This window comes from Protopterus annectens, chromosome 8.part0, assembly GCF_019279795.1.
Source record: "Protopterus annectens isolate FY-2018-M chromosome 8.part0, PAN1.0, whole genome shotgun sequence".
Lineage (NCBI taxonomy): Eukaryota > Metazoa > Chordata > Ceratodontiformes > Protopteridae > Protopterus > Protopterus annectens.
This window is the reverse complement of record NC_056741.1, coordinates 724,463,310-724,479,316: the sequence shown is the minus strand read 5'-3', so window position 1 is coordinate 724,479,316 and position 16,007 is coordinate 724,463,310. Positions and strand designations below refer to the sequence as shown.

General features: G+C 44.2%; 1 protein-coding gene across 4 annotated transcripts in view; it reads right to left on the bottom strand.

Annotated features, from left to right (window-relative positions):
• HCFC1 (host cell factor C1) overlaps positions 1 to 16,007 on the bottom strand; it is a 3,865,385-nt gene that overhangs the window by 1,894,329 nt on the left and 1,955,049 nt on the right. For all 4 annotated transcript variants that reach the window (XM_044080175.1, XM_044080172.1, XM_044080173.1 and 1 more), the window contains exon 13: positions 4,097 to 4,319. In XM_044080175.1, coding sequence (XP_043936110.1) covers positions 4,097 to 4,319 — 223 coding nt within the window. The remainder of the gene's footprint in view (positions 1 to 4,096; positions 4,320 to 16,007) is intronic.

Genomic DNA, 16,007 nt, shown 5'->3' with positions numbered 1-16,007 from the left:
TAGTCACAGCTGCTCCAAGAGCTCTGGGGCGAAGAGAAACAAACAGATGATCTGATATTCTAATAGATTTAGTCTTGTCAATGTAGAATCTGAGTTATCTGTCAACAAGGGAATGCAGGACTCTCTCACTGTCATTCGAAGGCTGCAGGAAGAAAGTGGGAAGGTGGATACATTGGTTTAGGGATTACTCACCGACCACCTTAGGCATAAAGAAAGGGTTAGTCTGTAAGATAACCCTATCCTTGTGGAAGATCAAAAAAGGTGGGGTGACCATGAGGGCCTGGAGATCAGAGACTCTTCTGGCTGAAATTAGGGCCACCAAAAGCACAATTTTCCAAATGCAATACTTTAGAAAGGCTGCAGCTGCTGGATCAAATCTCCAACAAATACTTCAAGTCCCAAGGTGGTGAAACTGGCCTCCTGGGTGGTCTGAGGTGTAGAACTCCTATTAAAAATAACTTCATTCGAAGTCTAGCAGCAAGTGGTGATTCTAAAGGCAGACATGCAGAAACAACAACAAGGTGGGCTTTTACAGAAAAATATGCCAACCCTGCTTGCAACAAATCACACAGTGAAGACAGTACCAGGGGACTCCTACTTGAAATGGGCCTAGCTGTCTTTTTAGACACCAAATGGAGAACCTTTTCCACTTGAACAGATATTTCCTAGTACTGGGTACCCTGGCCTCCTGCAAGGCATTTAGCACGTCCTCAGAATAAAAGTGTCTGAAATGGATCAAAACTCATCACCCACAGGGTTAGGTTCAGAGATTCCAAATGGGGTTGGATCAAGGATCCCCTGTCCTGTGTATGAAGGTCCACTCTGTGAAGTAAATTGTGATGACTGCTCCTGGTTAAATGCAGGAGGGTGGTAACCAGTAATGTCTTTGCCAAAATGGGGTCGCCAGCAAGATTTGTGGTTTGTCCTGCAAAATTTTCATCAGGACTTTCTGTAGGAGTGGGAAGGGGGAAGCGTACAGAAACATCCCCTGTTAAGAGATAGAAAAGGCATCCACTGCCCTCGTTAGGGGGCTGGAAGCCCTATTACAGAACTGTGGAAGCTGCGTGTTCAGAGGGGAAGCAAACAGGTCTATTTGTGGTGTACCCCACCTGTGGACTATGTCCAGAATCAGATCCCTGTACAACTTCATGGAACTGTGACATGGATCTGCTTAGGGTGTCTGACTGTGTGTTCTCAGTAAAAGGTATACAGACAACCTGCAGAGTTACACCATGCCTGACCGCCAGTTACCAGGCCTGAAGTGCAAGCCTGCATAGCAAGTCAGATATCGTTCCCCCATTTGCTCACATACCAAAGAACAGTAGTGTTGTTCGTGAACAATTTCAAGGTTCCTTTGCTTCAGGACATGTTGGAAGGCCCTCAGAACAAAGATGAGAGCACTCATCTCTCTGATGTCGATGTGTTTTTTCTTGGAGGGGCCTGCCCAAGTGCCTTACACCTTCAAGCTGCCCTCAGCAGCTCCCCCACCTAGGTCTGAAGCATCTGTGTACATTTCTGTACTGGGGTTAGGGGTTGCAAGGGAGGCCCTGGATTCCGAGGGACTGCAGAATGAGCTGATGTTCACCTGGCATCAGAGAAGTGCTGTGGTAGGTACATGCAGACGTCACTTTTATGGCCCTCATTTCCTATGGCCAACGTCAGATATCCCATATACTTTGCCGTCACTAAAGCTTTTGTATACTGGCCAGGCGTTGGGGTCGATAGGGGGAGGATAACTCAAAGGTTAAGAATATTGCAAAGTGAAAACTGAAGGACATAAGGCTATTATAATTAATCTGTAAAACTATTAAGAGCAGGTCCCTCGATTCAGCTGCCACAACTCAAGTTATTTATATTCACGTTCAAGGTTTTCTGGATGCTCTACTATCTTAAAGCTCTCAGAATTAAGAGAAAGGCTACTGTCGCCATGCATTCATGGCCGACTTAGCAACAATGCACCTTAACCCTCCTGACCCTTGAAGCTGCTGATTACAGCCCCATCTCCATGCAAGGTCCAAGACAACCATGATACATATCTGAGCACATTTAAGAGTCACTAGGGGCACTTCTTGTTTGCTTAAGTCATGAGCCCCATCAAATAAATTATTGCTAAACAGATGAGTTTACAGGTAATATAGCAAAGCACAACAATACCTCTCACAGTTTTCTTGGGTACCAAGTTTCTTCATGCAGTTTTGTAGGATACCTTAAGGGTGGAAGTTATGTTAACATGCTTCTTACTAAAATTACAAGAGAATATTCATCGCACATGAAGGTTTTGGCAAAGGTACCAAATAAGCCCTTTGACAAGCAGCAACATATCGCAAAAAGATATGGACAATGTATCCAGCTTGGAAGTAGTACAGCCATATAATGTAAATAGTTAGCAAAGAGAGAATTATTTGATTTTCACAAGTGTAATAGTTGCGCTTGGATGGGCTAAAACTTAATGACTAGGTACAGTACTTGCATTTCTTAGCTTTAACCACTTCACACACTAAATACTGCACTCTGCCTAGTCTTCAATTTGCATAAAAGTTAGACTAATGTCTCAGCTCCATTACTCAAAGGCACCTACATTTTCAGTCCACCAGGGATAAGCCAGTTTGCTTGGCAAGATGTTAACACAGTTACATTTGAAAACTTCCCAAATATCTTAATCCTCAAGTCAGTAGTTCAGCTTATTCACCTTTACATGTAACATCAAAAAAAAAACAGAAAGTCAGAATATTTACAACTGAAGTCCAGTTTTCCAAAGGAAATATTTTTCTAAGACACATCTCGAAAATTTCAATGAAAACAGATCTTATCAAGAATTAGGAATGTGTACTTGCATGCTAAAGCTGGTACATCATACAAAAGTACCTGTCTGATGCTAAGTAAAATTTCAGTTATCACCTATTTCTAAATGGTTTACACAGTTCTTTTAACACCAACCTGACGTGAATATGATCATCATCCATCCACCAACAGGTCAAGGTAACAATCAGGATCTATAGGTCACCTACTAGTCTCACTAAGATGAAACACCACTTTTTAGTTAACCTCCATGCCTTAAGTGCAAAGCATTCCCTCACCAACACAAACGCCTGTCCCAAAGGCAGCAATGTTGGAGGTGAAATGACACAGGCAAAACTATTTCCTGATCATAAGCTACATGCTCCTGAAAAAAACACGAGTGAATCCTGTGAACACTGACGTTCTTTCCAGGCCTGTCAAACGAACAAGTCAACTGCCGCCACCAGGGAACAAGCTTCTATCTATGACAAATCCAAATTTTCTATTGACACTCTAGGAGAAAAGTGAAGCTGTTACAGGCTTGTCAACCTACTAATGGGAAGCAACAACTGATGGAGTGAGAAAACTATACACATCAGGTACAGGCAGATATGACTGCACCGCTTCAAAATCAAATGTCCTCAAACCTCCAAAAAAAATGTTCAAACTGCTAAAACCAAGTTACAAGAAAAATGTTAATGCCACACTTCTCAAAAAGTAGTCTTGACATTGGTTACATTCATTCAATTCTAGGTCTTAAATTGGAATTTATAAACCATAAAAAAATGTTTTTTTGTATTCTTGTATGCAGTTAAATTGCAGGGTCTATTCTTAGCCATCGAATAGGCTAAACATTGAACAGACAAACAGTAAGCATCAAAAGTTCACTCAGCAAACTTTAATTTCATCAAAAGGGTAAATACTTGTCCAACACTTCTCTGTCTCATATACGGAAGTGTTCCAAAACCCTTTTCTCCAACATAGTGCGGTCTAGGAGTTGGTATATGTAGTAAGGGGGGTGTAGGTTTGAAACACTTCTGTGTGAGAAGTGAAGAAGTGTTGGACAAGTAGTTACTTAACCTGTCGATGACATGAAAGTTTGGTGAGTGAACTTTCAATGCTGTTTGATGTTCAGCCGTTTGATGATTAGCACATTCGATGCCTGAACACAAACCCAAATTCCCACCTACAATGAATTACACTATAGCACTGATATAAACTAATAGTACAAGAAAGTCAATAAGGGCAGTCAGAAAAGTTCAATGAATAAAATCATGAAGGACAAAAAGGAAATGGCACAAAGACCACAAAAGCTTACCAGTAGAGCCAGGCTGCGTTATGATGGCAGACATTGGAATTGTTTTGATGATGGTGGTTGTTCCTGGCTTGCTAGCAGTAGTAGGAGACATATTGCTAATCCCTAGGATGGTGGGTTTGGTTCCAGTGCCCCCAGCCTGAGATGTGGTTATTATTGTAGTGGGTTTGCCATCAGCAGATGTCACCAGCTTTAGAATTGTTCCCGCCGGAAGAGGACCTTTGGTCTGAAACAAGAAACAAGTGCAAATGAGTGCTACATCTACCAGTTATGCTACAAGGCGATGAAACATTAGTAATTCACAGTACATAATGAATTAAAAAAAGGATAATGTAAAACTGCAATTATGCAAGACAACTTTCATACATTTACTTTAAAAAGCAGATTTAATAATAATTTTTCTATACAATTTTCATTATTACTACTATAAACCTTAAAAACCATACCACTTACAGAAACAATAAAAACACAGCAGAGGAATCAATTATTCCCCTGCTTAATAACAGAGAAAACGAAATAACTAAATCAATAGTAAAAGCCATATTGAACACATCATTACTGTAAGAAATGCATTTAAAACATCTCCCCCCAAGGCTCAAAATTTTAGAGTGTGGTCCCTAACTATCTCCTAATACACAAACAACATGCTGCTATTAGTTTATAACTGAGAAAAAAAATAGGGATTATAAATAACACCACCGTGATTGAGGATTAACAATTTGTCCATCCACTAACTGCAGCACAATTAACTAATCTACTATACTCCACTGAGTGCACTACCCCACCCCACCCATAATTTTAACTTGTCAATACCTTACAATGTTTGAGTTACCCTCTTAATCAAACATCATGCTGTTCCATGTAAGACACACACCAAATCCACCTAATAAAACCTATTTCTAACAAGACCCCAATTTCTTCCTCAAACAAGACCGCAACTTCTTCCTCAAACAAGACCGCAATTTCTTCCTCAAACCCATTCATCTTAAAGTTCTCACATCTCTTAATAGTGATTGACATACCTTAACTCACACTTTCCCCATATCTTTCGCTGCGAATATAGCAGTCACAGCCTGACTGTACTATACTACCAAAATTTTTATGCCCCACCCACTCTTCTGTTCCCCATTATCCTAATGACACCCATTACTCATAAAACCTTTTATTTACAGAAGGCCCGACACTGATTCTTTCCACCAAGCTTGTTGTCAACCGCACTTCCATTCTCCTATCTCTATTTCATCAGTGCCTCCCTTCCCTAATACCAACAAAACAAACAACTAATCTCAGTATCTTTCCTGTCCCACTCAGACCAAAAATTCTCCCCCTTTCCCTCCGCCATCCTGCAGTCTTAAACACATCACCACATATGTAGTCTATCCATCTGTTATTCCTCAAATTTCACACTTTCTTCACAGCTCAATATTTATCCACTATTTTTCTGAACATTAAGTTCTGCCTTAAAAAAGTTCTGCCTTCAATTCCTTAACACTAGATTTGCTAGCATTCGCTACCCCTTAGTCCTACCTGACTGCAATCTTTTCAACTTCCTCTCCCTAATTCTGTTTCCTATATCCTTCCTAACAGCTACAATATCCAAGAACTGCCCCCTTCCATTCAAGCCTTGATACCACCCTATTCTGTCCCACTCACCTGCACCATTATTTTCTCCCTTTACTTATTTTACTATTCCCTTAATCAATTTATTCTACACACTTCTCTGCTAGCTTCCATCTCCATCCCTTGAGGCGACATTCCTAAACAGACTAATCTATCATTGATATAGTTACTGCTGGACAAATCCTTACAAGAATTTCTCTCTTTGAAACTCAACTATCATTATGACATCTAACAAAAGGCTACATAGCCTGCTAATATTCACCTCTAGAAAAAGTAAAATGCCACTTTACTTCATAGTGTATGTCTACAATTCCTGTCTCCTCAGTCTTACCTCACCAAATTTTTGAATTTTTATGAAAAACCACTGGTCTAAACAGCCCTGGTCAGACTCCAGCATCACATTAAACAATAATGATTTATATAATTTATCCATCCATCCTTTAAGTGGGTTACTTTCACTACCCTACTGGCATCTTTTAAAGGAAAACGAGAGGTGGTATTTATACTATTATGGGAAATTTGGTCATGGCATCAGGAACTTCCTCTGATATTTACATCCATCTGAGTCACGACAAACTAAGCAGATAGGGTCTTTAACACCAGTATTAGGGCTATGAAATGAATTCACCCTAACACTAAATGTTCTGGCAGAGAGCAATGCTGCAGTATGATTCAAAGAGAGTAACTAACTTCTGTTATGTCTATGTATCTTGTATGTGCTAAAGCTGGGTCTATATTAGAAGACTGAATGTTTAGGTGATTGAACATCTAAACATCGATCTTCTAATATCGAAAGCAAAAAACTGCGAACGGCAGATTTAATGCAAGGAAAGATTTCCCTTGGCTGTTTGCCAGCGTTTGCTATTTCCCTACTGTTGGGCGATCTCTGAGTTGGTATATTTAGTTAGGGGGGCTGTGGGGGCACAGTCGCCCCCCACTTAATTTATATGTAAAGTAATTTTTTTTGTGTTGTGGCTGAGAGACGTGGTTCTCTGAGATGTTTGACATTGTGCGGTTCGATATTAGAAGATCGATGTTTAGGTGTTCGATCACCTAAACATTGAGTCTTCTAATATAGACCCACTAAAACATACACTATATACTTGCATGTAAACTTCTTCCAAAGAATTTTTTTGTTTTTTGGAACGTTTCCTCCTGGGCCTCTGCTGAAGAGAGGTTTCCAACTAAGATGTCTCCAGTAAACAAATGCAAAAAAAAAAACATGAAGGCTGATGACTGCGCATCTTGCTACATATAAAGTGATATGGCTTAACTCCCGTATCTCCCCCCACCCCCAGTCTGAAGACATCAACTACAGGGAAGTAGCGAACACAGGTCATGTCAGCATTACTTTTATGTTGTATGAAGACGACAAGAAAGGATGCGCTATAACAAGTATGCTTGTAGGTTTATATCTTCAGAGGGGATTCTGGAGCATATCTGCCAAGTGCACTCCACTACCCACAACAGGAGAACACAATAAATATACACATACATCTGTGTGCATTTGTATTTAAACATAAGAACATGTAAGTAAATATATATATATATATATATATATATATATATATATATATATATATATATATATATATATATGGGTCTAGGACACATGCTCGACTAGCATATGTCCGAATCACAAAACATTGAGCACACATACACGAAAGAGTTTAACATCGAAAAGCGCTTCCGTATATGTGTAGTTCAAAAAAAAACTCTGTTTCTGCAGGGGGGCTTCGCCCCCCCCCCCCTGCACCCCCCTTACTTTATTATTCTCACTTCGAGATTGCACTACAGTGGGGAAAAGGGAATTTTCCCTTACCCGCACTGTAGTCCAATCTATGAAACAGGCAGACATACACGGAAGAGCTTGTCGATGTTAAGCGCTTTAATGTATGTGTGTTCGATATTTTGTGATTCGGACATATGCTGCTCGAGCATGTGTCTGGATCCCATATATATATATATATATATATATATATATATATATATATATATATATATATATATATATATATAGATAGATAGATAGATATATATATATATACACACAGCTCAGCAAGCTCCTGCATGGTGCCCTGCAGAGTTCTACAGCAGCAGAGAGACAAAAGAGAGACTTTGGAGTGATTAAGTATCATTTTTCTGCATTTTCGTGCTGTCTTTAGCTAATTCCACCTAAAACGTTGATTTTCTAGAGTTTCTGTGATTTAAAAAGCTTGTTTCAGCTACATATTGTACTTTTTTTTACTGCCTGAACTTTAACAATGTCGTTTTTTGTTTAAATTACTTGTTTAAATATTGTAGGCTACACACTCAAGTGTGATAGCCATTTCTGTGCATTTAAAGTGTTTTGTTGATTGTATCTGCATTATTTTCTGAAAAAAACAAAAAATATATATATATATATATATATATATATATATATATATATATATATATACTTGTTTTCCCGCCTTTATAAGCTAGTATAGTCCGGTGTTCAGGTTAGTGCTGAATTCAGGGCTGTGTTACAAGTTTCTGTGTTTGCCCATACCTTATACTTGGATAGAAGGAAGTTTCTGTGTTCACTGTGAGAGAGGGAGCTTTGAGCAGCCTATCTGTCCCTGGAGGAGTGGTTTCAGCCCAGAAATTAGTAGTTTATTGGCCATTTTGGGCTAATTTCTATCTCTTTCATTTCCCTGCTATAAAACCTGCATTGGCGTGGTTTTGCGTGCCGGGTTATAACTATTCCCGTCTCCACAAAGTCTATTCTTCAATTTTTCCCTTGGAACTAGACAAAACGTTCAACTTAAGCACTCAAACCATTCACTTCTCATCCAGGCACTTGCTCAAAACTCATAGCAAGCACTAATAAACCTTAGCAATAGACCCCCCTATAGAGAAGGACAAGTCTCTCTATTCGACTTTACCAGCCAATCACTAAACCAGTTCACTGTACCTATCCAGGCATGTCCAAAGAGCAGTTTCAGGTGAACTCTCCGGTCCAACTGGTGAATCTGGGCATTTTGAGGCAATATTACAATTGTCTCATGTACACAGACAACCCTCTCCTCCTTCCACCAAACACTAATACATGCAAGAGAGGCAATTATAAAGCCAAACTGGAGGCTAAGCTCTCTCAACCCAAGACTAGACCAGGCAGTCAAGAGGACAAGGGAACTACTTGCATCACAGCACCAGTCTCACATAGACCTATGAAACCAGCACCAGCAAAAAACAACATAAATACACAAAAACATACTTGGAGGCTCTAAATAAAAATCTGCAAAAGCAACAAAGACCTCCAAAGCAGACATCCAAGCAACCTCCATCCACCAACACAAACCATGAAACACATGCTTCACAAAACCAGTGTGCCACACAATCACAGCCCTTAAGGCAAAATAACATACCCAACACACTAGTAATAGGTGACTCTATAGTCAGGCACACTGACGTCCCACTCACTAGGCTGAACAATGAGAAGGATACTGTTAGCTGCCTGTCGGGTGCCAGGATCCGCCACACAACACAAGCACTCACGTCACTCCAGAAAAAGTACAAATATGACTCAGTCATTGCCCATGTTGGTGTGAATGAACTGAGCCGTACCTCCCTGGACTACATGAAGAGAGACATGGAGGAGCTCTCTGATCACGTAGCCCAGACCGGTATGACCCCGAGTAGCATCCTGACCTCACCAAGAATGATACCACGGTATAGAGAAAAAAATGATCAATTTCGACAATTGGCTAAGCTTCTGGTGTCATTCAAAGGGAATCCAGTGTCTGTCAGCCTGGGATGACACGCTCGACAAGCCACGCTGCTTCGCTAGAGACTGCTTGCACCTGTCACCCTTAGGCTTTCGAATACTGGCCAAGGCTCTTGCCACCCCCACAGTGCCTTTTTTAGGCGAGGCTCAAAAGACAAACCCACCACCTTAAATAACACAAGTAACACAAAAATGAGGGTAATGTTACTCAATGCCAGAAGTCTAAACCTCAAAATGCACACACTCGAGGCACTCCTCAGTATGGAGAAAATCGATACATGTGCAGTAACAGAAACCTGGTTTAAGGCTCCAGAGAGCACCCCAGCAGTACCAGGCTACAACTCGTACCATACATTTCAGCCACAAAACCCGGACAAAAATACAAAAGGAAGGGGAGTATCAATATTCATCAAGGATACCCACACCTCGAGGTTAGTGGCACAGCACTATGCTTCAGAGATCATCCACGTTCAACTAACAATGGGCAAAAAAAGAAGTTATGTTCTTACCATAACGTTCCATCTGAGTAGTAGACTTCATTCTTCTGCACATATGGGTATACGGATCTGATTAGGATCTGAGCGGGTAAAACTTTTCAAGCATCACCTCAGAACTCCAAGCTCCTCCCTTACCTATATTACATCACTTCCTCCTATCTAGCCCCAGATCGAGTTTGCTGACACTAAAAGGCAACATAACCACAATCCTAAACAGGAAAAACCTGAAGAGTGAGTGGGATGGAGGGAGGGAAGGTGCAGAAGAATGAAATCCGCTACTCAGATGGAACGTTATGGTAAGAACATAACTTCTTTATCTGAAGTAGCTGACTTCATTCATTCTGCACAGATGGGACAGAGTCCCCAGCTACTAGTATTCCTGGGAGGCCCCTATGGAAGGATACATCTGAGCACCGCAGAGCCAAAGGATGCTCTCCCTCTAGAAATAAGACCCAATTTATGAGAGATGAATGTGTGTGAATTGGCCCAAATCGCTGCCACACAGATCTCGTCTAACGGAACTCTTGACCAGAAAGCTGCAGAAGTGGCCATTGCTCTAGTGGAATGAGCCTTCAATACACCAGGAGGATATAAACCTTTGTCCTTATAAACCTGTGCAATACAAAGAGTGATCCACCTTGCTAAGGACACTTTTAAAACTGCTTTGCCCAAAATTGGTTTAGAAAAGGAGACAAATAATTGATCCGACTTCCGGAAAGGTTTAGTCCTATGGAGTTAAAAACGAAGCTGTCTATGGACATCCAATAAATGAAGCTGACGTTCACCTCTATTTTGGAAATTTGGGAAGACTGGCAAATTTATAGACCGATTAATATTGGCTGCTGAGGACACTTTGGGGAGAAAGGAAGGATTCGTAAGTAGCGAAACCTTATCCTTGTGGAAAACCAAATAGGGGGGCAAGGAGGATAAGGCTTGTAACTCTGAAACTCTCTTGGCTGAAGTCATGGCGACCAAGAAGGCTGTTTTTCATGACAAAAACTTCATCGGAACTGATCCGGCTGGCTCGAAAGGGGGAGCGGTCAAAGCCTGAAGGACTAAAGTCAGATCCCAGGGGGGCACTGTTTCTTTAACTGGAAGTACAATAAGAAAGTGCCCTTCAGGAAAGCTTTACACAACTTGGCAGAAGCCAAAGCAACCTTATTTTTACCCACATGAAAATTAGAGATGGCAGTCAGCTGAACCTTGATGGTGGAAGCACTTGCGCCTGATCGAAAAAGATCAGCCAGAAAATCCAGTACGACCGGGACGGGGACTGTAAACGGGTTCAGATTGCGCTGAGAGGCCCAAACAGAAAAACGTCTCCACTTACTATTGTAGAGTTTCCTAGTGGAGGCTTTAAGAGAAGCTACCAGAATATTCTTAACAGGGGACGAGAGTCCGGGAGTCCTGATGACCATGGGAACTGGAGCAGCCATGCCGTTAGCTTGAGACTGTCCAGGTTGGGCAGGGGCAAGCCCGACGGGTAAAAGATCAGATCTGGGCATGGACCTAGAGTCCATGGAGGAGCCAACAGGTGAGACCATAGGAAAGGAAACCACACTTGATGTGGCCAGAAGGGAGCTATGAAAATGACTTTACACTACAGCCGGCAAGCTCTCTGAAGGAACGGGGGAATAAGCATGGACCAGAGGATCCCTGTGGACATCCCCCGGAGGGGGGATCAGAGCGAAGAAGTTGTTGCACTTCGCGTTGGAAGGAGATGCGAAGAGATCGCAGCAAGGTTGACCCCAAACACGGAAGATCTTCTCCGCCACTGAATGTTTCAGAGCCCTCTCATAAGGCAGAAGGATTGCCCTGCTTAGACTGTCCACTAGAAAGTTTGAGCGTCATGGGATATGCGTTGCTATGAGAAACCGGCTGGTGGACATGGCGCACTCCCAAACCCTCATGGCCTCGGGACAAAGGGGGGAGGATCGGGTCCCTCCCTGTTTGTTTATATACCAGACTACAGACATGTCTGATTGAAAGGCTACCATCCCCGGAGGAAGGACAGGGTGGAAGGCACTCAACGCTAACAGCACTGCCCTCATCTCCAGGACATTGATGTGTAGCTTGGTCTCTGGAGGGGACCACGTGCCTTGGACCGTTCTTCCCAGGAAGTGCTCCCCCCACCAGAACTGGGAAGCGTCCGTGACCACCGTGGCTTGAGCCGGAGGGGCCAGGAAGCTGCGCCCCGCAAAAATGTGAGCTGTATGAAGCCACCAATGGAGTGACATTCTACATGTCCTATTGATTTGAATGTGGAAATTCATCGGAAGGTCTAGCCAGGACCATTAAATTGCCAGATTCCACTGAAGGACTCTCAAGTGAAGACGTGCAAGAGGGAGGATAGAGACTGCAGCTGCCATTGAACCCAGGGCCCTGAGAACATCGGCTGCTGTGACTACCGAGTGATCCAAGATCGCCGATACATGGAGTCTGAGATTTTCTATCCTTTCCGGGGTGAGAAAAATCTTTGACTGAATCGAATCCAACCGTGCCACGATGAAGTCTATGATGTGAACCAGAGCCAGGTGGGACTTATTGACATTGATCGTGATGCCTAACTTGTGAGCCAGACCGAGGAAGTAGTGTAGGGCCTGACACAAGAGACGTTTGGTAGATGCAGCGAAGAGCCAGTTATCTAGGTAGGGGAATACCTGAATGCCCTGAAGTCTCAGGTGAGCCGTTACGACCGCCATAACCTTGGTGAACACCCTGGGGGCTGTGGTGAGACCAAAGGATAGGGCTCTGAATTGAAAGTGACTGGCCCCTAGCTGGAAGCGCCAAAACCTCCTGGAGCTTCTGTGGACCTTGATGCAATAGTAAGCATCCCGGAGGTCTAACAAGCACATCCATACGCATTCTCTCAGAAACGGTAGAATGGACTGTAGAGTGACCATCCGGAATTTTTGTTTCTCTACCGACAGGTTGAGAATAGACAGGTCCAGAATGGGCCTGAGGTCCCCCGTCTTCTTTGGCACTAAAAAGAACCTGGAGTAGATGCCTGATCCGGATTGATCTGGGGGGACGGGCTCAATGGCTTGTTTTTGTAGCAGCTTTGAAACCTCTAAAGCTGCAGCCTCCCTGTGAGCGGGTGGAACATCTGGAAGGCGTGCTGGAGTTATGGGACATGATATGAAGGGGATAGAATATCCTCTGGATATGATGTCTAACACCCAGCGGTCTGCAGTAATGGACTCCCATGCCACTGGATGTAAGGAAAATCTTCCCGCGACTGCCTCCAGAGTAGAGCAGCCAGGCAACCCCTCAGGGTTGCTGTGCGGGTCTGTCGGAAAAAGGTTCCCTGGACTCTAAGTTTCTGGGCCCCCTTTCTGGGACAGCGTCAGTCTTGACCCCCTCTGGGGGACGAATATTCCTGAGTGTCACGAAATGACTGCGATTTCTGGAACCACATTATCTTTTCCCCCTTGTGTTCCTGGAATAGGACCTCTGGGGGCTAAAGAAGCAGATTCCGACAGCTGACAAAGTCTTTCAGTCTTTCTCACTCTGGGTTAGTATGTCACTGTAAAGTCTTCCCAAAGAGGGATGATCCATCGAATGGGGCGTTGATGAAAGATGCCTTAAAGGGGTCTGCAAATTGACACGGCATGATCCAGGCGTGTGGCCTCAAGGCAACGTCTGTTCCAGCAGCTCTAGCGGCTCCCTCCATGGCATGAGAGAGGAAATGCATAGAAGTATTGGTTACTGATTTCAGTGTAGTCATCTTTGCAGTGAAGGACTCCTTGTCCTGCTGCGACAGAGACTCCGGGGGCGACTCAGTTAGCTCCGATATAAGATCTCGCTGCAGTCGGACGACATGTGCCAAATAATTCGGCGCACGGATAGAAAATGTCGCTGACGAGTACATGCGCTTTCTAAAACGATCCATCGACCTGGACTCCTTGTCTGGTGGAAGGACCGAGTAACTTTCCTGTGCCAGTTCCTTCTTTGTGGCAGCTGCAACCACCAAAGCGTCTACCGGGGCACTCTTGGACCATGCCTGCCTGTCTGACGGCAGGGAAAGAATTTTATCTGACCTATTGGGTATAGGCTCTACGGTGTCGGGATCCTTCCACGTACTAGTGGTGATGAGGTCCAGCAAAGGGTCAGCAGGAGGGCAGACCAATGAAGTAGATGGGTCCACGCCAAAGGCTTCCAGGAATACGGACTCATCCGCAGAATGTTTGGGGGCTGACCAACCTCCTCTATGGCAGAGGATCTCCATAATGTCTCCAAATGAGACGTCCTCGGTAGGTGATCTGGGGGAACCCTCTCCTTCATCCAAGTCCGTATCAGTGGTAATGGACTCAGGGGAGTCCAAGTGCCTCCTCTTGCATTTGCGAGGTACCTCTCCAGTGTGACTCTCTAGAGAGGATTCGTAAGCCTCCGGGGGTTCACCGAGGGGAACAACCTGGGGTGGCCTTGGGACGGGCTGTCCCTGAGACAGGGCAATGGGAGCAGAATCCGAAAACAGAGGGGTCTGGGTGGGATCCGAGGATGTGAACTGAGGTCTCAACCCTTGGGAGAGGACCATTTCCACTGCCCTGAATGCCGATGGAGAGCACCCCTCCACAGAAAGTAAGGAAGAAGCTCTGCCCAGCACCGAAGCAGGGACCAGAGCCGACGGTGGGGTAGTCCGGGCACAGAGGGTTGGATCTGAAAGAGCGAGATCTCGACCCTCGGGTCCGACTCCCCGACCACGGCTTTGAGAATCCCCTGGATCCAAGATCGGATCCAAAAAACTCAAGGTGACAGCTGGCATCGAGGAAACAAAAACCATCGGCGCCAATCCCACAGCTCCGAAAGGTCTCGGAACCAAGAGCCCCGAAGCGTTGGGTCGGAATGGGGAAGGAGCAATAGGGTGGAACATAGAAGAACCCTCAACACTGGGAGACGGCCCTGGTAAGACCCCCATCTGAATCTGGTTCTGGATGAACCTCCTCATAAGCCTGTCCATATCAAGTTCGGATGCACTCAGAGTCGATCTGGAGGAAGCGACTGATTTGGGTCTGAGTCAGATCAGAGGGGAGTGCCTCAGCTCCGATGGCTCCGTCGGCTCCGGAGAGAAACTAGGAGAGCGGAGACGAGGAGAACGAGACCTAGGTACCTTGGAAGACGGGCTGGAGAAGGACTGCCTGTCTGGAGACCTTTTTCTAGGCCTGTCCCTCTCTTTATGGCGCCTCTCCTTCGCTCTCTTGTCCCTACCTCTCTGAGACGAATCCGAGGAAGCAGGCCTGGAGGGAGGTTGAGTCCCAGCCTGCACAGAGTCACCAGCTGGGGAGGAAACCTAGGCAGACACCAGGACAGAAGCTGGTAGCAGACCTTTAGCCACAAGCTAAGCCAGACGATCCTTCAATGCCCTAGGATTGAAACCTGAACAAATGTCACAGGAGGCAGAAAGATGGGTGACCCCTAAACACAGAACACACAGAGTGTGGCCATTGGCTGGAGAAAGCTTATGACCACACTGTGCACTTTTTAAAGACAGAAAAAGCCCTAGGGCCCACACACACAGACTTGGCAGGGATTGGGCCTAGGAGGGAACCAGTAACACAATACTACACAAACATTTAAATTAATAACTATCAATAAATTTTTATATTTTTTTAAACTAACACGACGACCAAACGCAATGTAAGGGAGGGAAAAAAAAAAAAGGAAGGTATACACACACAGCAATTAGCAATAAAGGACAAAACCTTACCAACTACCTAGGAGCTCAGAGACCATGATGCTGACTCAGAGCGGCAAAGGAGATCTGGGATTAGATAGGAGGAAGTGATGCAATATAGGTAAGGGAGGAGCTTGGAGCTCAGAGCTGATGCTTGAAAAGTTTTGCCGGCTCGGATCTGAATCGGATCCGTATACCCATATGTGCAGAATGAATGAAGTCAACTACTTCAGATCTGCTATTCAAATTACAGCTTGCTACAGATCACCCACCATGCCCCAGGACCCACACCGCGCACTCCTGCAAACAAAGGTCCTATCAAAGACCCTACATGGGTGACAATCATATTGGGTATCAAACCTGAAATTTCTC